This window comes from Nuphar pumila, chromosome 12, assembly GCF_984573655.1.
Source record: "Nuphar pumila chromosome 12, dmNupPumi1.hap1.1, whole genome shotgun sequence".
Taxonomy (NCBI): domain Eukaryota; kingdom Viridiplantae; phylum Streptophyta; class Magnoliopsida; order Nymphaeales; family Nymphaeaceae; genus Nuphar; species Nuphar pumila.
In genome coordinates, this window is record NC_143260.1 from 15,560,617 (window position 1) to 15,577,570 (window position 16,954).

Below are 16,954 nucleotides of genomic sequence, written 5' to 3' on the forward strand. Positions count from 1 at the left end.
TATGAATGCTTTGAACCTCACCGAGGACATGGCGTTGGATAGAAATGATTGGAGGAAAAGGATTCATGTGGAAGACCCAAAATGAATTTCTTTTTTGGTTCATATCGCTGACCCCAATTGTTTTGGGATGAAGGCGTAGTTGTTGTTGTTGTTGTTGTATATATGTAATAGGCTATGCCTGTTAGGGGCACTTTAGTTCTTTCTTTCTTTCTTTTTTTCTTTCTTTTTGACCTTCAGCTAAGAGCATTTAAGTCCTTAGCTCATAGAGTTGTTTGGACCTCCCTAACGACTATATTTATAGCCAATGGGGGTGATCCCAAGGGCTCTTGAGCTCCTCTTTGTCTATATAAAGGGTAATCCCCCTCTTGTATGTTAATGCTCTTCTAAAGTATTATAACTCCTTTTATGAGTGTATTATGAATAAAATGTTATTTATTTTTATTCTTGCTCTTGTGCCTTAGTGCATTGTATTACCCATAGTGGTTGTTTGTATTGCCTATGTTGGCTCTTTGTATTGTCCCTTAGAGGAATTGTGCACTTTGTGTTTATGTTCTTGTAAGCCCTTGGAATCATATTTCATTACAACTGCCTAATCTCATTACAATATGCATTCACTTATTTCACATTAGTATCTAAACCTTTTTCCCTCAAAGCATGATACGAAGGCATCTTGTATCAAGACACGATATTGATTATGGCATCTACCATGACCTGAAAATAAAAAAATTTGCTGCATTGAAAGGAATATAGGCATCATACAACCATCTTCCAACCGCGACATTCGCCTGTTCGACTAAATGTTGAGGAGTCATAGCCGTACGAATATCAAGTTGCGCCCCAGGGGTATTCCTAGGAGGGAAAAAGCTCGTAATAGAGAAGTTAGTTCTACCTCCTCTCGAAGAACTTCATCCTCCTCTTCTTTCTCTTCGTTCCCTTCTTTATGTGCTCGCGGCAACACTACTACTGGTACCATCAACACTTTTCCCCTTCGCAACAAAACTTTCTATTTTTAATCCTATGCTAGGGGTTATAGGATCAGAATTAGGGAGCTTATCTTTGTAAACCACATCCTCTCAAAGCTCCGGATATCCCATTTTTGCCTCATTCATCTCTCTTTCTTGTTATTTTCCTCACATATCATCAAGTAATTGATGGCATTGCCATTTCACGACATCCGACAATGCATGCATATTATGATGTGTCCCGGCGAAATGATGCTTCAACTGAGAAAAGCCACCTGCAAAAGAATTTTTGCAATAGTTGCACCTGAATTTTAATTAGTTTTCACTAATTACTTGAGTGCACCATTGCAATGTCGGATCCTTTGATGCTATCTTTCAAAAAAAACAACTAAATAAGAAGCAAAGAATTGAGATTTTTTACCTTAAACTACTTTAAGCGGATGGTGAAAATGCACTCTTGAAAAAAATCGCAAAAGCCCTCTCTTTTGCGCATGAATCAGCCCCAAATTGATCTCACAACCCCTAGGGTGTGTGGGTTCCCTTCAAACAACCTACAAATAAATGGAGACGTCCAAGAAGCCTTTAAAACTCAAAACTTAAAAGGTTTGGAGTCATTTTTAAGTACGCCACACCTGTATCGTACGCTACATCGTGTATCGTACGATACACTCAATTACAAGTATGATACACACTTGATACGAGTATGAGTGTGTATCATATCGTATTTCCCAAAAGTAATGATATGTATTGTACGATACGATACATACAACACTATCAAAATTGTACTTTCCAACTCATAAAAAGGAAAATTATTTATTTAATGATCTGAAAACTATGGTGATTTTCTAATAGTTTTTCCTTGTCTATTATTGTTTCCTAACCCTTAAGCTAAGTGATATTTGACTAGAACCATTAATAAAGTTATCTCTTTAAGTTTGTAATTAAATAGATTATATGTGGAAACCTATGTCACACGCACTTGGCTAGGGGGTCGACGCACCCGCATCGACACGCCCTGACACGGGTGCGGACACAGGTGCGGCTTCGAACACAGGGCAGACTCGGTCAACAAGTGTCGGACTCGATCAACACACCTGGTCCGAGTCCGTCCACTTTATAGACTCAGTAAACTTTGACCGAGTCTATAAAGGTCCATATTTGAAATTTATTTTGGACTCGGGTCGGGTCTGGATCCGAACCCAACCCAGATCCAAAATGTTATCGGCGTCAGGGCCGAACCCTAAAGAGGGGCTTACGACAAACCCCTCCCTGTCGATCTTTCCCTCTCTATCAGTCGTCCGACAGTCCTCATCCCCTTCAGTCTTGTCGGTGACCCAGACCCTGGTCACCAGCCACCCTCTCCCCCAGCCACCGGTCCTCTCAGTCTCAGGTATGCCCTCCTCCCTCTTCCGTTCTTCTTCCTCTTCGTCCGGCAGGGGGCTCACCCTGCCTCGTTCATGTTTTTCGACAGGGGGGCTGCCCCCTGCATCGGATCTGTGTTCCAATAGGGGGCTCTGCCCCCTGCCTCGTTCTTGTTTTCCGACAGGGGGCGGAGGCCCCTGCCATAATTTATTTTCTGACAAGGGGCTCCCTTGCCTCAGATCTATTTTCCGGCAAGGGGTTGCCCCCTGCGTCGGATATGTGTTCCGGTAGGGGGCTCTGCCACTTGCGTCAGTTTATTTTTCTGCAAGGGGCGGAGCCCCCTGCCTCGTTCGTGTTTTTCGGCAGGGGGCGAAGGCCCCTACCATAGTTTATTTTCCGATAGAGGGCTCCCCTGCCGCAAATCTATTTTCCGACAGGGGGCGGAGGCCCTTGTGTCGGATATGTGTTCCGGTAGGGGGCTCTACCCCCTGCCTCGTTCGTATTTTCTGGCAGGGGGCGAAGGCCGCTGCCTCAGTTTATTTTTCGGTAGGGGGCTCCCTTGCCTCAGATCTGTTTTCCGACAGGGAGCTCCCCTGCCTCAGATCTGTGTTTGCTTTCCCTTTGTCGCAGCAGAATCGTGTCCCTACTCGGTGTTAACAGCTCAACTGTAAGGTTCCTTGTGCATCTTGCCAAAGGGCTTGCACATGTTTGTTTGCATGGCTGATGCCTTTTGGGTCTCTATGTTTGCTTTCCCTTTGCCGCAGCGGAATCGTGTCCCTACTCGGTGTTAACAGCTCAACTACAAGGTTCCTTGTGCATCTTGCCAGAGGGCTTGAACATGCGGTTTGGCAGGCCACACTGCAGTATGCACTTGTGTGCGCCTCTTGATGCACACAGTTGCGGGCACAGAGCAGCAGCGGTTGTGGCACGTGTTGCTCACTGCAACCACAAGTAGTTTTTTGACAAGGGGCACCTATGTTATTTTCTGTCAAGCACACAGTGAGAGGGGTGGAGCTCCTGTTACTACTTTTTTGAAGTGTTTATAAGCTTTATTTACGTATTTTCTTTTAAGTTTTCACTTTTCAGATATAATGACGAGTTCTAGTGGCAGTGTCAATACAGTTGGTTCAAGTTCTAACCCTGAATTAGAAGTTTTTCAACCACTTTGGATGCTTGTGACAAAAGGGATAAAAGTTAGTGGTGGTGGTGGGAATGTGCAGTTTCATTGTAATCTATGTAAGACTGTTTTCACGTGTTCTTATATGCGTGTGAAAGCACATCTTTTGCATATTCGTGGTCAAGGAATAAGGGCATGTTCTGGGGTTGACAAAGCTTGTTAAAGCAATTAAAGAAAGAACAAGAAGAAGCTGAAAAGAAGAAAATTGCAGAGATGAGAAGCGATTCGATTAATCTGCCTTTTCCTATTGCTAGTGATGTACAAGAGCTTTTGAAGAAAAGAAAGATGGAAAGCAATAAAACAATACAAGGCAAGAGCAGAAATTGATAAAAAGATTGGTCGATTCTTTTACTCAAACTCAATTCCTCTTAATGTAACTAGAAGCCCATACTGGAAAGATATGATTACATCTTTGGCTAATTATAATTTGAGTGGTTATGTGCACTAAGAATAGTCGTTCTTGCAAAGGAAAAAATAGAATTGAAGACTTGTTAGAGACCCAAAATATTGCATGGAAATGACATAGAGTGTCTATTGTTTCTGATGAGTGGACCAGAGTAACCAATCAAGGAAGCGGGAGCGGGAAGCGATACGGGAAGCGGGAGCGGGAAGCGAGGCACTTTCAAAATTTTAGGAAGCGGGGAAGCGTGGGACCACTTAGAAGAAAATTACGAACCGTCTCGGAAGCGACCTAGGAAGCGAACCGGAAGCGACCTAGGAAGCGAACCGGAAGCGAGAGAGAAGCGAAAAAAATGAAAAAAATGGGGCTTAGAAAATGGTTTTGATTAACCTTTCTGCTATTGATGCTTAGAAAATTCTAGAGGGATGAATGAAGAAGATGGGTTTTGGTAAACGTGGTTTAAAAAAAGACTTGGTCCCAAGTTTGAACTATAGACAGCTTAACCAAGGCCCATCAACTTGTAACACTATTAAGTATGAATTACATAAATAGGTATTATCTTTGACACTCTCAACCATTTAAATTATGAAATCAAATTCTTGTTGACAGGCCTTTACATTTAAAACCAAATAAGTTACCCTGTGGCATGTGTTTCAAAATTTAAATAGCTCCTGTTTCCACAAACTGCTGAGACAATGAGATTACATTTATCTCAATGTCACATGGATATGGCCATATATAGGGGATATAAACATTTTATGCATTTGGTCAAAATTAATATTCACAATGCAGTACAATATTATTGTCTGGCTGCCACACCGAGTTTCACTTGGCCAAAATTGGAGTCAAGATTAACTATATAATTTCCACTACAAAATGTAAAACTACATTAAATATTCTTGTTATCAGTTACATGAAATAAAAAGGACAAGAGAGAGAGGGGGGGAATCTTCTGAGAATGTCAGCAATAAAAATTAACTAAAATGGCATGATTTTCTTGTCCAATATGAGGAGCAATATAAATCATGTCTGTGTGTCTTGTTACCTATTCCAACAAAAAAAATGACCATTAAAAGGTCATGAGCAAAAAATATGAAGCACGACGTGGACCTAGGAAGTATAATAAAAAAACTTTGCTAATGGAATATTTAATTCTGTGGAATTCTGTGGTGAAAATAGGAATAGGAGAAGAGAACTACCTGTCTTAGCAGGATCATAAGATCTCCACCAACACAATACTCTAATACCAGCCATAAATGTGCTGAAGTTTCATTACTGCTGGCAGGCCAGCAGGGCCATTAGCAAGGTGGGAACTCAATCCCACCTAACTGATTACTGTTGGCAGGCCAGCAGAGCAAGGTGGGAACTCAATCCCACCTGACCGATTAGCTGTTGGCATACCAGCAAGGTCGGAATGAGCTTCCCAAAAAGCCAGTCTGGGGTCAGCATGAATGAAGGGGAACACATCGGCAAGTCTGATAGAAAACCCATGCTGACCCCTTTTCACGGAGGACCCAGCAGAGAGAGTGAGAGAGTGTGAGAGAGAGGAGAAAGAAGAAATAGAGTGAGAGAAGAGAAGTGAGCGTACCTGAATGGATTCATCGCCATAAGTAGGGAGGAGGTCGCTGAAACTCGAAACTCGCCGAAAACTCGAGAGAGAGAGAGAGAGAGGGACTCGGATGCGTGAAAAAAAATAACCTAAGCCCTCAGGGTTTTTTTTTCACGGGTTTTGTAAAATGTCGATTTTACCCTTAGTTAAAGGGCATATTCACGTGTTGATTTTTAAAGCACACGTGTAAAAAAAATATATTTAAGGGCAAACTAGTCATAACCTTGAAAGTGTCCCCTTTTAAAGGGGTACGCGTCCCCCATTAAAGGGACACACATACCCCTTTAAAGGGAAGCGCGTCTCCCTTTAAAGGGGGACGCGTACCCCTTTAAAGGGGGACACACTTCCCTTTAAAGGGGGACGCGTACCCCTTTAAAGGGGTACGCGCTTCCCATTTGAAATGTGCGCTTCCCCACGTGTTTCGGAAGCGCGACGTTTCGCGCTTCAGAAGCGCGTATCGGGGAAGCGCGCTTCTCCTTCTATAGGGGCGCTTCCGGTAACTCTGGGGTGGACTGATATACAAAGGCGACCACTGATAAACTGCATTGCTTACTCACTTAATGAGTCAATTTTTTTGAAGACTGTTGACCCATCTGGAGAGTATAAAGATGTTGAATATTTAAAGAGATTATTTGTCGAAGTGATAAAAGAAATGGGTGAAGTGTGGTGCAAATCATTACTGACAATGCTTCAGTTTGCAGTCGTGCAAGAATGAATTTGGCAAGTGAAGATACATATTCACATATTTTTTGGACTTCTTGTGCAGCACACAGTTTAAATTTGGCACTTAAGAGTATATGCAATCCGAAATGTGTTTAAGGATTGAGGAAATAGAGCATGATGTTCAAAATATTAGAAATTTTCTTATAAACCATCATCATACCCTTTCTATATTTAATAGGCATTCTGATCTCAAGTCACTGAAAGTTGCTGAAACTCGTTTTGCTTCTCTTATTGTTATAATGAAAAGAATTAAGTAACTCAAGAATGCATTGATGATGATGGTGGCTGATCAAGATTGAGATTTTTATCGTACTGAAGATGATGTTAAGGCTGAAGCTATCAAAAAATGCATCTATGGTGATTTTTTGTGGGATAAAATCATATATTTTGTTGAATTTTCAGAGCCTATTTGGGAAATGTTGAGAGAAATTGACAGAGAGGTACTCATGCTTCATAGAATTTATGAAATGTGGGACCATATGATTGAAAAAGTTCAAAGTATCATTTTTAAACATGAGAAGAAAGATGTTGCACTTATGATGCAGAATTTTACAATCATATACATTCAGTTTTAGTGAGAAGATGGGATAAAAGCAATACACTTTTGCATTACATGGCACTCTCTCAATCCAAAATATTATGCAAAAAAATGGTTGACAACAGGTGTTGTGCTTATGGGAGATTTGATTCTTTAGCAGCACTCGTGGCAAGGGACGAGGAAGATCCCATTAATTGATGGGCAACATATGGATCAGAGACACCAAATTTGCAACGTCTTGCAACGAAGTTGTTATCCCAACCTGCTACATCATCGTATTGTGAAAGAAATTGGAGTACATATGCTCAAATTCACAACATTAAAAGAAACAAACTCACTAGTAAAAGATCAGAGAATTTGGTTTATGTTCACTCTAATCTAGATTAATTTATTGTCACACCAAAGATGAGTATAGGTATTTTTTTTCTTTTGTATTCAAAGTTCGTATTTAAATATTTGTATTTAAAGTTTGAAGTTAGATACTAAGTCATTTTTTTATGCAATTGTGGATCATCCAAGTATTGGGATGTAAATCTAGAAGATTTTGACTTGGAGGGAGAACATGGTTTGCATACTTTCAACATAGACTACATTGATCCTGTTCTTTCCTCTAATTCAGACGATGAGGCAGATTTATGATAGGTTTTGTTGTTTATCACACTCACAAGCTTCTTTATGTGTTATATTTTGGTAAGTTTGTGTTGTTAATAGTTACTTTTTTATTTTTGCTTTAAAATTTATAATCTTATTATTAATTTATTGTTATAGATAGAATTATATATATATATATTTAAAATATATATATAGCCGAGTCTCCGTGTCCAAAATTTTTGAAATTGCACCGCACCCGCACCCATGTGACATAGGTGAAAACTTGTTTAACAGGATTGAAACTAACTTTTAGTAGACTTATTATGTATTCATCCAGAACTACAATTTAAATCACATAATTATCATGTAAAATCAACTACAGCAAGTTTATCATATGCATTAACATGAGATGATGCTTGAAGCAACGGTCCAAAAATGCCCAATTTGATTATGAAAAGAAAACAAGAAACACGTTACATATAAACCAGAACTCAGCAATTTATCGTTTCCATAAAATTCATGCATATTATCCATCAATAAGGATAAACATCAGTAACACAGTAAATTAACATAGATAAGAATCTTAAAATAAGAAAAAGAGTAAGCATGACCAAAGATCCAACACATGATGTTCCAACAAGCTCAGGTTGTGTCCATGCCACCATTATTGTTGACAAGTGAAACAAACTGTACAAAAGCACCTAACAAACAAATACCTGCCCAAGAAGAGTACTTTCAATGCGGTTTTTCACTATATGTGCCGCATTTATATCTTCTTCGGAGCTAAGAATGGCGGTGATTATGGGTGTACTGATATTTTTTGATGCATTTATTATTTCCTTGATGCGGGGAACACCAAGAGTCACATCTAATATATGGTTAAGGATGTTCAAATAGACCTAGTAGCACATACCACAAAACATAGCGTTTAGCAAACCAACTGTATTCTGACAATTAACTACAGCAAATAACACTATAGTAACGGATGGGAAAAAGAAAAGGCTACACAGTGGTGCTAACAGTAAAAGAAATATGCTAACAGCTTAATGTTACAAGATATATGCTCCAGATGAATGTTGCCAAAAAGGATACTCATACTTGCAACTCCAGCAAAGTGGAAAGTTTTCAGTGTCATTTGGGTCCCAGGTTCTCCAATACTTTGAGCACCAATGGCTCCAACAGCAGCTGCAGCTTCAACTCTTTTTGAATGGTAACGACGTATACCAGTCTCCAAAAAATACTGCACAAGCAAAAGACAACATAAATAATTGCACTACCCAGTATATAATTCATCTGGAAGAAGCTGAACTGAGAAGGAAAACAGAAGTGCAAAACATGGCAATTTGTTATGAAGTAAGCCCAACATAAAAAAGAAGCAAAAAATAATCAGTCAATAGGAGATTACAGTGAGGGAATTTAATATATATAGGCTATATTGTAGTGTTTAATAGGTAAAAGAACAGAACTACAAATACAACCTATATAGATGGATGGTGTTTATATATTTATTTTCGCTTGGGTAGAACAAAAAAGCAGCACCAGTGTTTATATATCAATGAAAGGTCATGAACTGGACTATCAGAGTAGGCAAAAAATTCTATGTTTTGCTCGGATAGGCACGGGTGTGCAGACCATCAAAGCAACTTGAGACTAAAGAGTGAAGCATTTGCCTACACACACACATGAACTGATGAATCCCCAAATACTTAGCATAGAAAAGCCTTTGTTGTCAGCTCAGAATAGTCGTCATTATTATTTTTTACAAGGACAAAAGTCTTATTTGAGATTGTCGTCCTTTATATAGATTGTTAATAGTGTAATGCCATTTTTGTCGTAGAAGAGAGTGTAAAAGGGGTAGACCCCGGTGAGTCGTGTGAGAGCCTTAAAGTAATGCAGTTCCTAATTTGCTTTGCACTTCCGCTCTTCCATCTCTTGTAAGACTCGAACTTTTTAAAGAAAAAAAATGTGTTTTGGATCCAGGTTGGATCCGGGTCCACCCCGTTGCCCCCCGCCCCCTGCGTGTTCTATTTAAACCCCCCACAGGGAGGTTTTCCTTTTGTAAAACAGCGAGGACCCTGACCCTCGCCTATTTCACGCTGAAGTGACCCGAGTCCCTCCCCTCTTTGGACTCTTCCCTGCTCGAACACCAACCCTCATGCCTCCCCCCCCCCCCCTCGTCTTTTTCTCCCTCTCGCCGGAACTAAAGGGTAGCATTATGCCAGGACATCCAGTCCATACCCAAAATGACATCATAAAAAGTCAAGTCTAGTATGACCAGGTCGGCAGACAACTCATGTCCCTCAATGACCACTCGAACTGCAGAAAGATACTTTCAACAACGAGTACACACACCCATAAGAGACATCACATCGAAAGCCTTTTCTAAGCTAGATGGAACGAGGTCGAGCAAATCCGCAAAAGAAGATGAAATAAACGAATGGGTAAACCTGAATCAAACATAACACGAGCAAGATGGTCAGCGACTACAAATATACTTTCGATCAAGTCAGACTGATAGTCCTGGTTGGTAGTTGTGGCAGTGTCCACTCTCCCATCCGACCTCTGTTGTGCCTGTTGTTGAGGTCTTTGTTGTTGTTGTTGTCAAGGTTTTAAAACCCGTGACTCGGAACTTGACTCGTTCTTTATTGACTCGTGACTCGGCGGGTCAACTCGGTGACTCGGACCGGGTTTTGTTAACTTTTGATTTTAAAAGAAAAACAATATATAAATTGTCAGTCCATGGGAAAGATGTATTATTCAGTACAAGAGTGATTCATCACGCCAACACCTTCATAGCCCTTGGGAACTACATGATCCCAATGGCACTGGTATGATAGTATCCTGTGTGATTATGGATTGCAGTCACTTGGATCATGCAATATACAGAGAATGGCAGGTCGAGTTAAGAGATTCATTATTTTGGACAAACAAAGAACACATAATGGAGTTGGACAGATTTTCTGCACCATGCATCACCTTGAAAGAATTCAAACAGCTATTAGCAGCTCGAAAGAAGATAGAATAAAATTTTCAATGCCTAAGATTAGAGGTTAGGAAAAGTGAAATTGTTGCAGGCCTTAGATTCATGATGCCCAACTCTTAAATAAAAAAGATTCCAATTAGACAAAGGGCAGAAACAGAGACAGATGATGTTGGTAAAATGGCCCAGAAGCTGCACCAAATGCTACAGACTGGGGAAAAGTATCACTGTATAAGATAAACTATCATTTACAAGAACATAAAGTGGAAAACTAGAAGTTGCCTTGGACCTCTAGTGGTCCACGAAAGGGTGGTGATGGGGCAATGTTAGTTATAGAGGCAGAGTTTTTTTATGAAGTTGTATCATCATGTATGTAAAGTAATATGTGATATTCATATAAGGAATCCTTAGGTCCTAACTCTCCAATCTCCAGGTGTCTTGAAAGAAATCCCTGCTTTTAGATGCATAGAATTCTTTGTTAATTGGGTTTATAGACTAGAATGCTTTGTTGTTTGATTTATATACTATAACAGTTATTTGTTCAAAAAGATCTTTCCTGACAGTCCATGGGAAAGATGTATTATTCAGTACAAAAGTGAATATGTGTGTGTGAAATACCCAAAAAATCAAATTTCAAACATCCCAGAACTCGCCCGAGTAAGGCCGAGTCAAGCCGAGTCTGGCCGAGTCAGCAGCCGAGTTTTCGCAGCCCGAGTTAAGCTTGTCGGGTTGACTCGCTGGAGGGCCGAGCCGAGTCACCGAGTTGACTCGGCGAGTTTTAAAACACTGGTTGTTGTTGTATCAGTTGTTGTTGTTGTACGCCTTGAGTTGTCGGCTTGTACGAACAATACTACGCCATATGCCCTGGTTGTTGGATAGTATACATTTGGGCAGAAGAATCTGAACTTGAGACAACGCAGGTGGCTAGAATTTCTCAAATATTATGAATTCTCTATCGCTTACCATCCAGGTAAAGCAAATGTGGTGGTAGATGCACTTAGTAGGAAGACTTCAGTTTCAACTGCTAGTTTAATCGGACGAAGTTGAAATTTACTTGAGGAATTTGTCAAGTGGCAGTTGTTTGTCGATAAAGTCAGACACATACATTGTGCAGAGATGAGAGCGTGGCCTGAGGCATTACAGTCAGATGATCTGAACTTCGAGAAGATGTGTGAGAGTGCTCGAAAGAAGTTGAATCTACAGTTCCACCGTAAGGAAGACGGGATTATTATGTTCGGGGATAGAATGTGGGTTCTCAAGGCTCTTAGAAAAGAGTTGATGAGTGAAGCCATCAAATCAAAGTATTTTATTCATCCTGGTGGCACCAAGATGTTCAAGGACTTACGGAGGACTTTTTGGTGGAATGGAATGAAACAGGATGTGACAGATTTTGTGTCTTGTTGTCTTACTTGCCAACAAGTTAAGATCGACCACCAGAAGCCGGGTGAATTATTACAGTCATTGGGCATCCCAGAGTGAAAATGAAATGACATATTTATGAACTTCATAGTAGGATTAACGAGGACATGTCATCAGCATGATGTTATCTGAGAGATAGTAGACCGACCGACGAAGAACGCACACTTTCTGTCTATCAAGGTGAGTTAGACCTTGGAAAGCTTGACAGACTTGTATATAGATGAGATCGTTAAGTTACACGGTGTACCACTTTTGATCGTGTCAGATCGAGATCTCGGTTTTATGTTACGTTTTAGGCGCCAGATGCATAAGGCTTTGAGTACCAGATTGAAGTTTACTACAACTTTTCATCCGTAAATTGACGAACAGACCGAGTGTACGATTCAGACTCTCGAGGATATGGTGAGAGTATAGGCGCTAGATTGGGCAGAAGATTGAGATAAGCATGTGAAACTTGCAGAGTTTTCATACAACAATAGATATTACATCTCTTAAGGGGGTAGAGATGTAATATCTCCTAATATATGTGTCTATTGTAAACTTAATAAATATAAGGAGACCTGAATAAAAAAAGATCAATTTCAAGTTATTGTTATTTGCTTGGTCAAATCGCAAATAAAGGGTCATAGCTCGATTAAGTACTGAGGTTGAATACCATGTCATGGTAGCAACTGCTTCATAGTGGACATGGATAAAAAATTTGTTAGATGAGACAATCCCTAAATCAGTTATACTTTGTGACAATTAGTGTCATCAAGATACGATTGAATCATGTGCATCATGGAAAAACCAAGCATATAGAGATTGATCAACACTTCATCATAGGTAAAATTAAAGATGCGGAACTCACAGCAAGATTCATTGGTTCAAAAAATCAAATAGCATATCTTTTTACAAAGGGTTTGACAAAGCAAAGGCTTTGGTATTTAAAGTCCAAGTTGTCCATGGTGATTATCATGTATAACTTGAGGGACGCTATTGAGAGATAATGTTAGTTAGATTTGGGTTCTGGATCCAGATCCAATATATGTATAATGTGACGTTTCAGTTTGCTTTTTTTTTATTTCTCTTTATTCTTTCCAATATTGCCCCTTGTAATTAGTTTCTTGTAATATGTTACATGGTAGGCAAATATGTAATGTTACTTGTATGTTAATTTTCAATATACGGAAACCTCTCACACGAACTCCCTATTGGGAATTGTTTCTGCAACAACCCTCTACCTTCTTCTCTTCTATTCATTCTTGAGGCTGTTCTGGACACCTACAGATACCAAAGTTATTACCTAACTGCCACCACCTCTTTTCTTTCTACCCTCCTCTTTGCTGCTGGAAGTCCCGAGGAGTCAGGAGGGTCATAAAAGGGAGGTCAAGGGCAGGACCAAAATGGCTTAATCCAATTGGCCAGAGTGTAATTTAAAAAAGAAAAAACTACAATTGTGATTTACAGGTTGGTCCGGGTTGGGATGGACGCAACCCAAACCGGCCCCTACCTGATGTGTTCCCAGTACCAGTGTCAAGTCGTGCTGACACGAGTATGGTTATTGGTGGATGTACCCATGTGACATGGAATAGAAATGTCATAAGTGCAAAACAGCCCTAAATCGTACAAATCTAACACATAACTACCTTATTTTTATCTCAAAAGATGTAAATCTTGGGTTTTCAATATAGAGGTGCATCAATTTAGCAGAAGAAATCAGTGGTAACAAAGTATGGAGGAGCTATATCATGGTTCACCCATCAAACCAAGGAAAAGAATGACGCATCCATAATGTATGCCGAATAATTTCTGCATTATAATATCTTAAAGGTTATTGCAGATCATATCATGAATATACTTATTGCAATCTAAGTATCAAGGCCTAAATAGATAACAACCTAAGACCAGCTAGAGAGCATTTGAAATACCTTCAACTGCTGGGAAGATATTCCAGCCTTGTTTCCAGTAACTAGAAGTGTATCATTCAGATCTTTATAACCATCTACTTTTCTCCGAGCATCCCAAGGCACCTTCCAATCAGAAAGTTGCTTTTTGATGAAACCCATTAACATATCCTTAAAGGAAGATGAGCAACCACCTTCAAGCGTCATATCAGCCTCTGAAAGTCTGTCATCCACTATCTTTAGTACTTCATCATGGGATAAACGTTCTTGTGAATTAACAGGGCAGAGAGCCTGTATAGAACAGAAAAACTTGAGCATTTGCACTTCCGTCATTTCATTTCCCATTTATGCCAAAGCAAAGAGAGTTCATGTAAAGAGACCTCAGTCTTCACGAGTAAATGCTCCAAGTTTAAGGGTTCACCATCATCCCCTTCCATTTTTGATGGATCCATGCTATCTTCGCCATATCGAAGCTGAACTATAACACCACTAGCATTGCGAACTGTTTCATCATAATGAATTGAGAGGTCCTCCAATGATTTCATTAGCCTACGAGACATGTACCCTGTATCAGCTGTTTTAACCTGCAGTAATCACAATCAAGTATACTTAATGCAAAGCATTTCTATAGACAGAAACAGAAAAGGACATGTAAAAGTACTAATTGCATATGTGACAGTATCTATCAAAGAAATTTCCTCAACAAATCAAAACGAGAAAAGGAAAAGGTACACTCTTGCACACAAAAGAACTCTAACAGTCAAAAGTGCATAGCAAGAACCAATTAACACGAGCATAGAGTTCACAAACTTTGTTGCTGTCAAACGTGACACAATCAGGCAATGACAAACACGGCTAGTCAATATCATAACAGTGATGGACAAAGGGGGGTTTTATAAGTGACAAGCAAATTGATATTACCGCTGTGTCAACAAGGCCCTCACGTCCACCCATTGTATGGAAGAAAAACTCTGTTGCCGTTAGTCCTGTATAGAATGAATTAGCCACAAATCCTTTGGCCTGCATAAATACCAATAGAAGTTCTTACAATTTTCTGACTAATAAAGCATACAAGTATCGAAACTATAAAAAACCATTGTTATTTATAAGCATGGGAAAATAAAGACGCAGTTTCTAAAATATTGGGCTTAAACAAAACTAGGGTTTTAAAGAAATAAGAAATCACTTTGCTCATTTCATTCTTCCACTATATACATCAACTAAAAACAAAATTAAATTACAAACATCTACTTCAAATCAAAACAATGAATTGAGAAAAGCCCTAATTATTCTAAAAGTATAAGAAAAGAAAAGGACCTAGTTACCCTCCAAGCATGATACAAGTACAAATATTTGACAAGTACACTCCTTAGTACTTTCCCTCAATCTCAATGTTGAATAACATTGACTACAAATGAAATCATTGAGAAAACAAAGATTCTGTGAAAGAAACCTCCAAGTCACGACCATGATGAACATAAGATAATGTGATGATTCCAACAAGGTATGCCTCGTGAACCTAGTGATAGCCCATCAACAAGCACTTTCCTTGACAAGCTGTGAGGGTTGAGGCAAGAACATGTCCATATCCGAACACACCCTGACATATACTAATTTAGTTGTAGTTGGCCATTGCTTTGTACATAACTTCAATGGAGAAAAGGAATACTTTCTTTTGATTCTTACATCTCAAAGAGACAAGGGATCCACTAAAACTTATAGAATATACTGAGGCAACATGTTTACTTGTCGCATCTCCAACCTTTTTTTTTCCTTGTTACATCTCAAAGAGATCAGGGAATCACCCAAAAAAGAAGTGGCATATTTAGTTGTCGCATCCCCACCTATTTCAATGAATTGGCAAGAATATGAAGACAAGAAGAACCCTGGGGAGAAAGAACTTTGAATATAATGCACAATTTGAAATATCTATTTGCTCCAATTTGGCCATGTTTAAAAAGGCCAATGAAGCTTGTCGATAGTGTTGAAATATCCATTTGCTCCAATTTGGCCAAGTTCACAAGGGCCAATGAAGCCTGTGATTTTTTGAACAATTTTTAAGGCAAAAAATATTTGGCATATAGATTTCACTTGGAAGAAAAGATCCAGATGACCCAAAAAGGGGATAGGAGTTTAGAATCTAGATAACTATGTGTCTTTCTCACAGTTAGAGGATGAACTGTCAATGCTTAAGACCAAGTGGGAGAGTGCTTATGGCAATGAGATCAAGTCAATCAGATAAGAGAATATATATATATATATATAACTCTCTTTTCAACCAGATCATAGCACTACCATTTTTTACCCTCAGCAAAACCAAGAAAGCAACATTTGATGACTTTAGGAGACAACTTGTCCTTATATCTGTCAGCTAGCAACTTTTCTATACAGTTTCTGAAAAGGGGATATGCTTTAAGTACTCGAGAGGGCAAGGCAAGTGAGAACGGTGCAAGATGGCACTCCTTGTCCCATTAAATTCTGGTCTAAGAGCCTTGAAAAACTCAATAACCCTGTTTGTCTCCTTGTGCTGATCAAGCGGGAAACGATATGGGAAGCGGAAGCGAGGCATTTTAAAATTTATATGAAGCAGGAAGCAAAGTTTCAATTTAAAAGCAAAATATGAATAAAAAATGAAGCAATGTGGAATCAAACAAGAAACAAATAAAAACTAAAATAAAATTGATCATTCTTATTCTTACATTTCATGATTTTTCTGTAAAAGAGTTAAATTTTTGTTAAAATCTAACAATGATGGTTACCAATTTAAAGAAAGTACATGGAAAGTGAGTGAAAGCGTGAGAGAAAATACATGAAAAAGATTAAAAGAAACGTGAGAAAATCATATAGTATGCATAGACCATCTGTATGAGAAGCATAGAAGAAACATGGGGGAATCGAGCTTCCCATGAAGTTTCGGAAGTGAGGAGTATCACGCTTCCGAAGCAAGTTTCCGGGAAGCGAGCTTCCCACCTACCTAAGAAGCTTTCGGTAACTCTGGTCTTAATCAAATAACATGATTTTAGGTTCATTCATCTCCTAAAATCATGTTATATCAAAACCCCACCTCAATCGAGTTGGAGCTAGTTCAATGGCTAGAAATCTAGTTGTTGGACTAGTGCCAATAGCTACAATGGGCTCTCCTTTGAGCCCATTTTCCCCTCTTTTTTGTGTGTATAAAAAGGGGATGAATCACCTCATTTTAAGCAATGCCAAGCATATTTGAACAGCCAATAAAACAGTTGTTTTTAGTCCTTTTTGTGAGTGTGCCCTCTGGCCCACTTTCGTGCATGTCCATTTGGAGTTTGTA

The 16,954-nt window shown here is 39.3% G+C and overlaps 1 protein-coding gene across 5 annotated transcripts in view; it reads right to left on the minus strand.

Moving 5' to 3' along the window:
• NRPC1 (nuclear RNA polymerase C1) overlaps positions 1 to 16,954 on the minus strand; it is a 63,181-nt gene that overhangs the window by 10,658 nt on the left and 35,569 nt on the right. For all 5 annotated transcript variants that reach the window (XM_089982177.1, XM_089982175.1, XM_089982174.1 and 2 more), the window contains 5 exons: positions 14,569 to 14,667; positions 14,028 to 14,231; positions 13,672 to 13,938; positions 8,455 to 8,602; positions 8,079 to 8,230 (listed from right to left, as the gene is read on the minus strand). In XM_089982177.1, the coding sequence (XP_089838303.1) occupies positions 8,079 to 8,230; positions 8,455 to 8,602; positions 13,672 to 13,938; positions 14,028 to 14,231; positions 14,569 to 14,667 (870 nt within the window). The remainder of the gene's footprint in view (positions 1 to 8,078; positions 8,231 to 8,454; positions 8,603 to 13,671; positions 13,939 to 14,027; positions 14,232 to 14,568; positions 14,668 to 16,954) is intronic.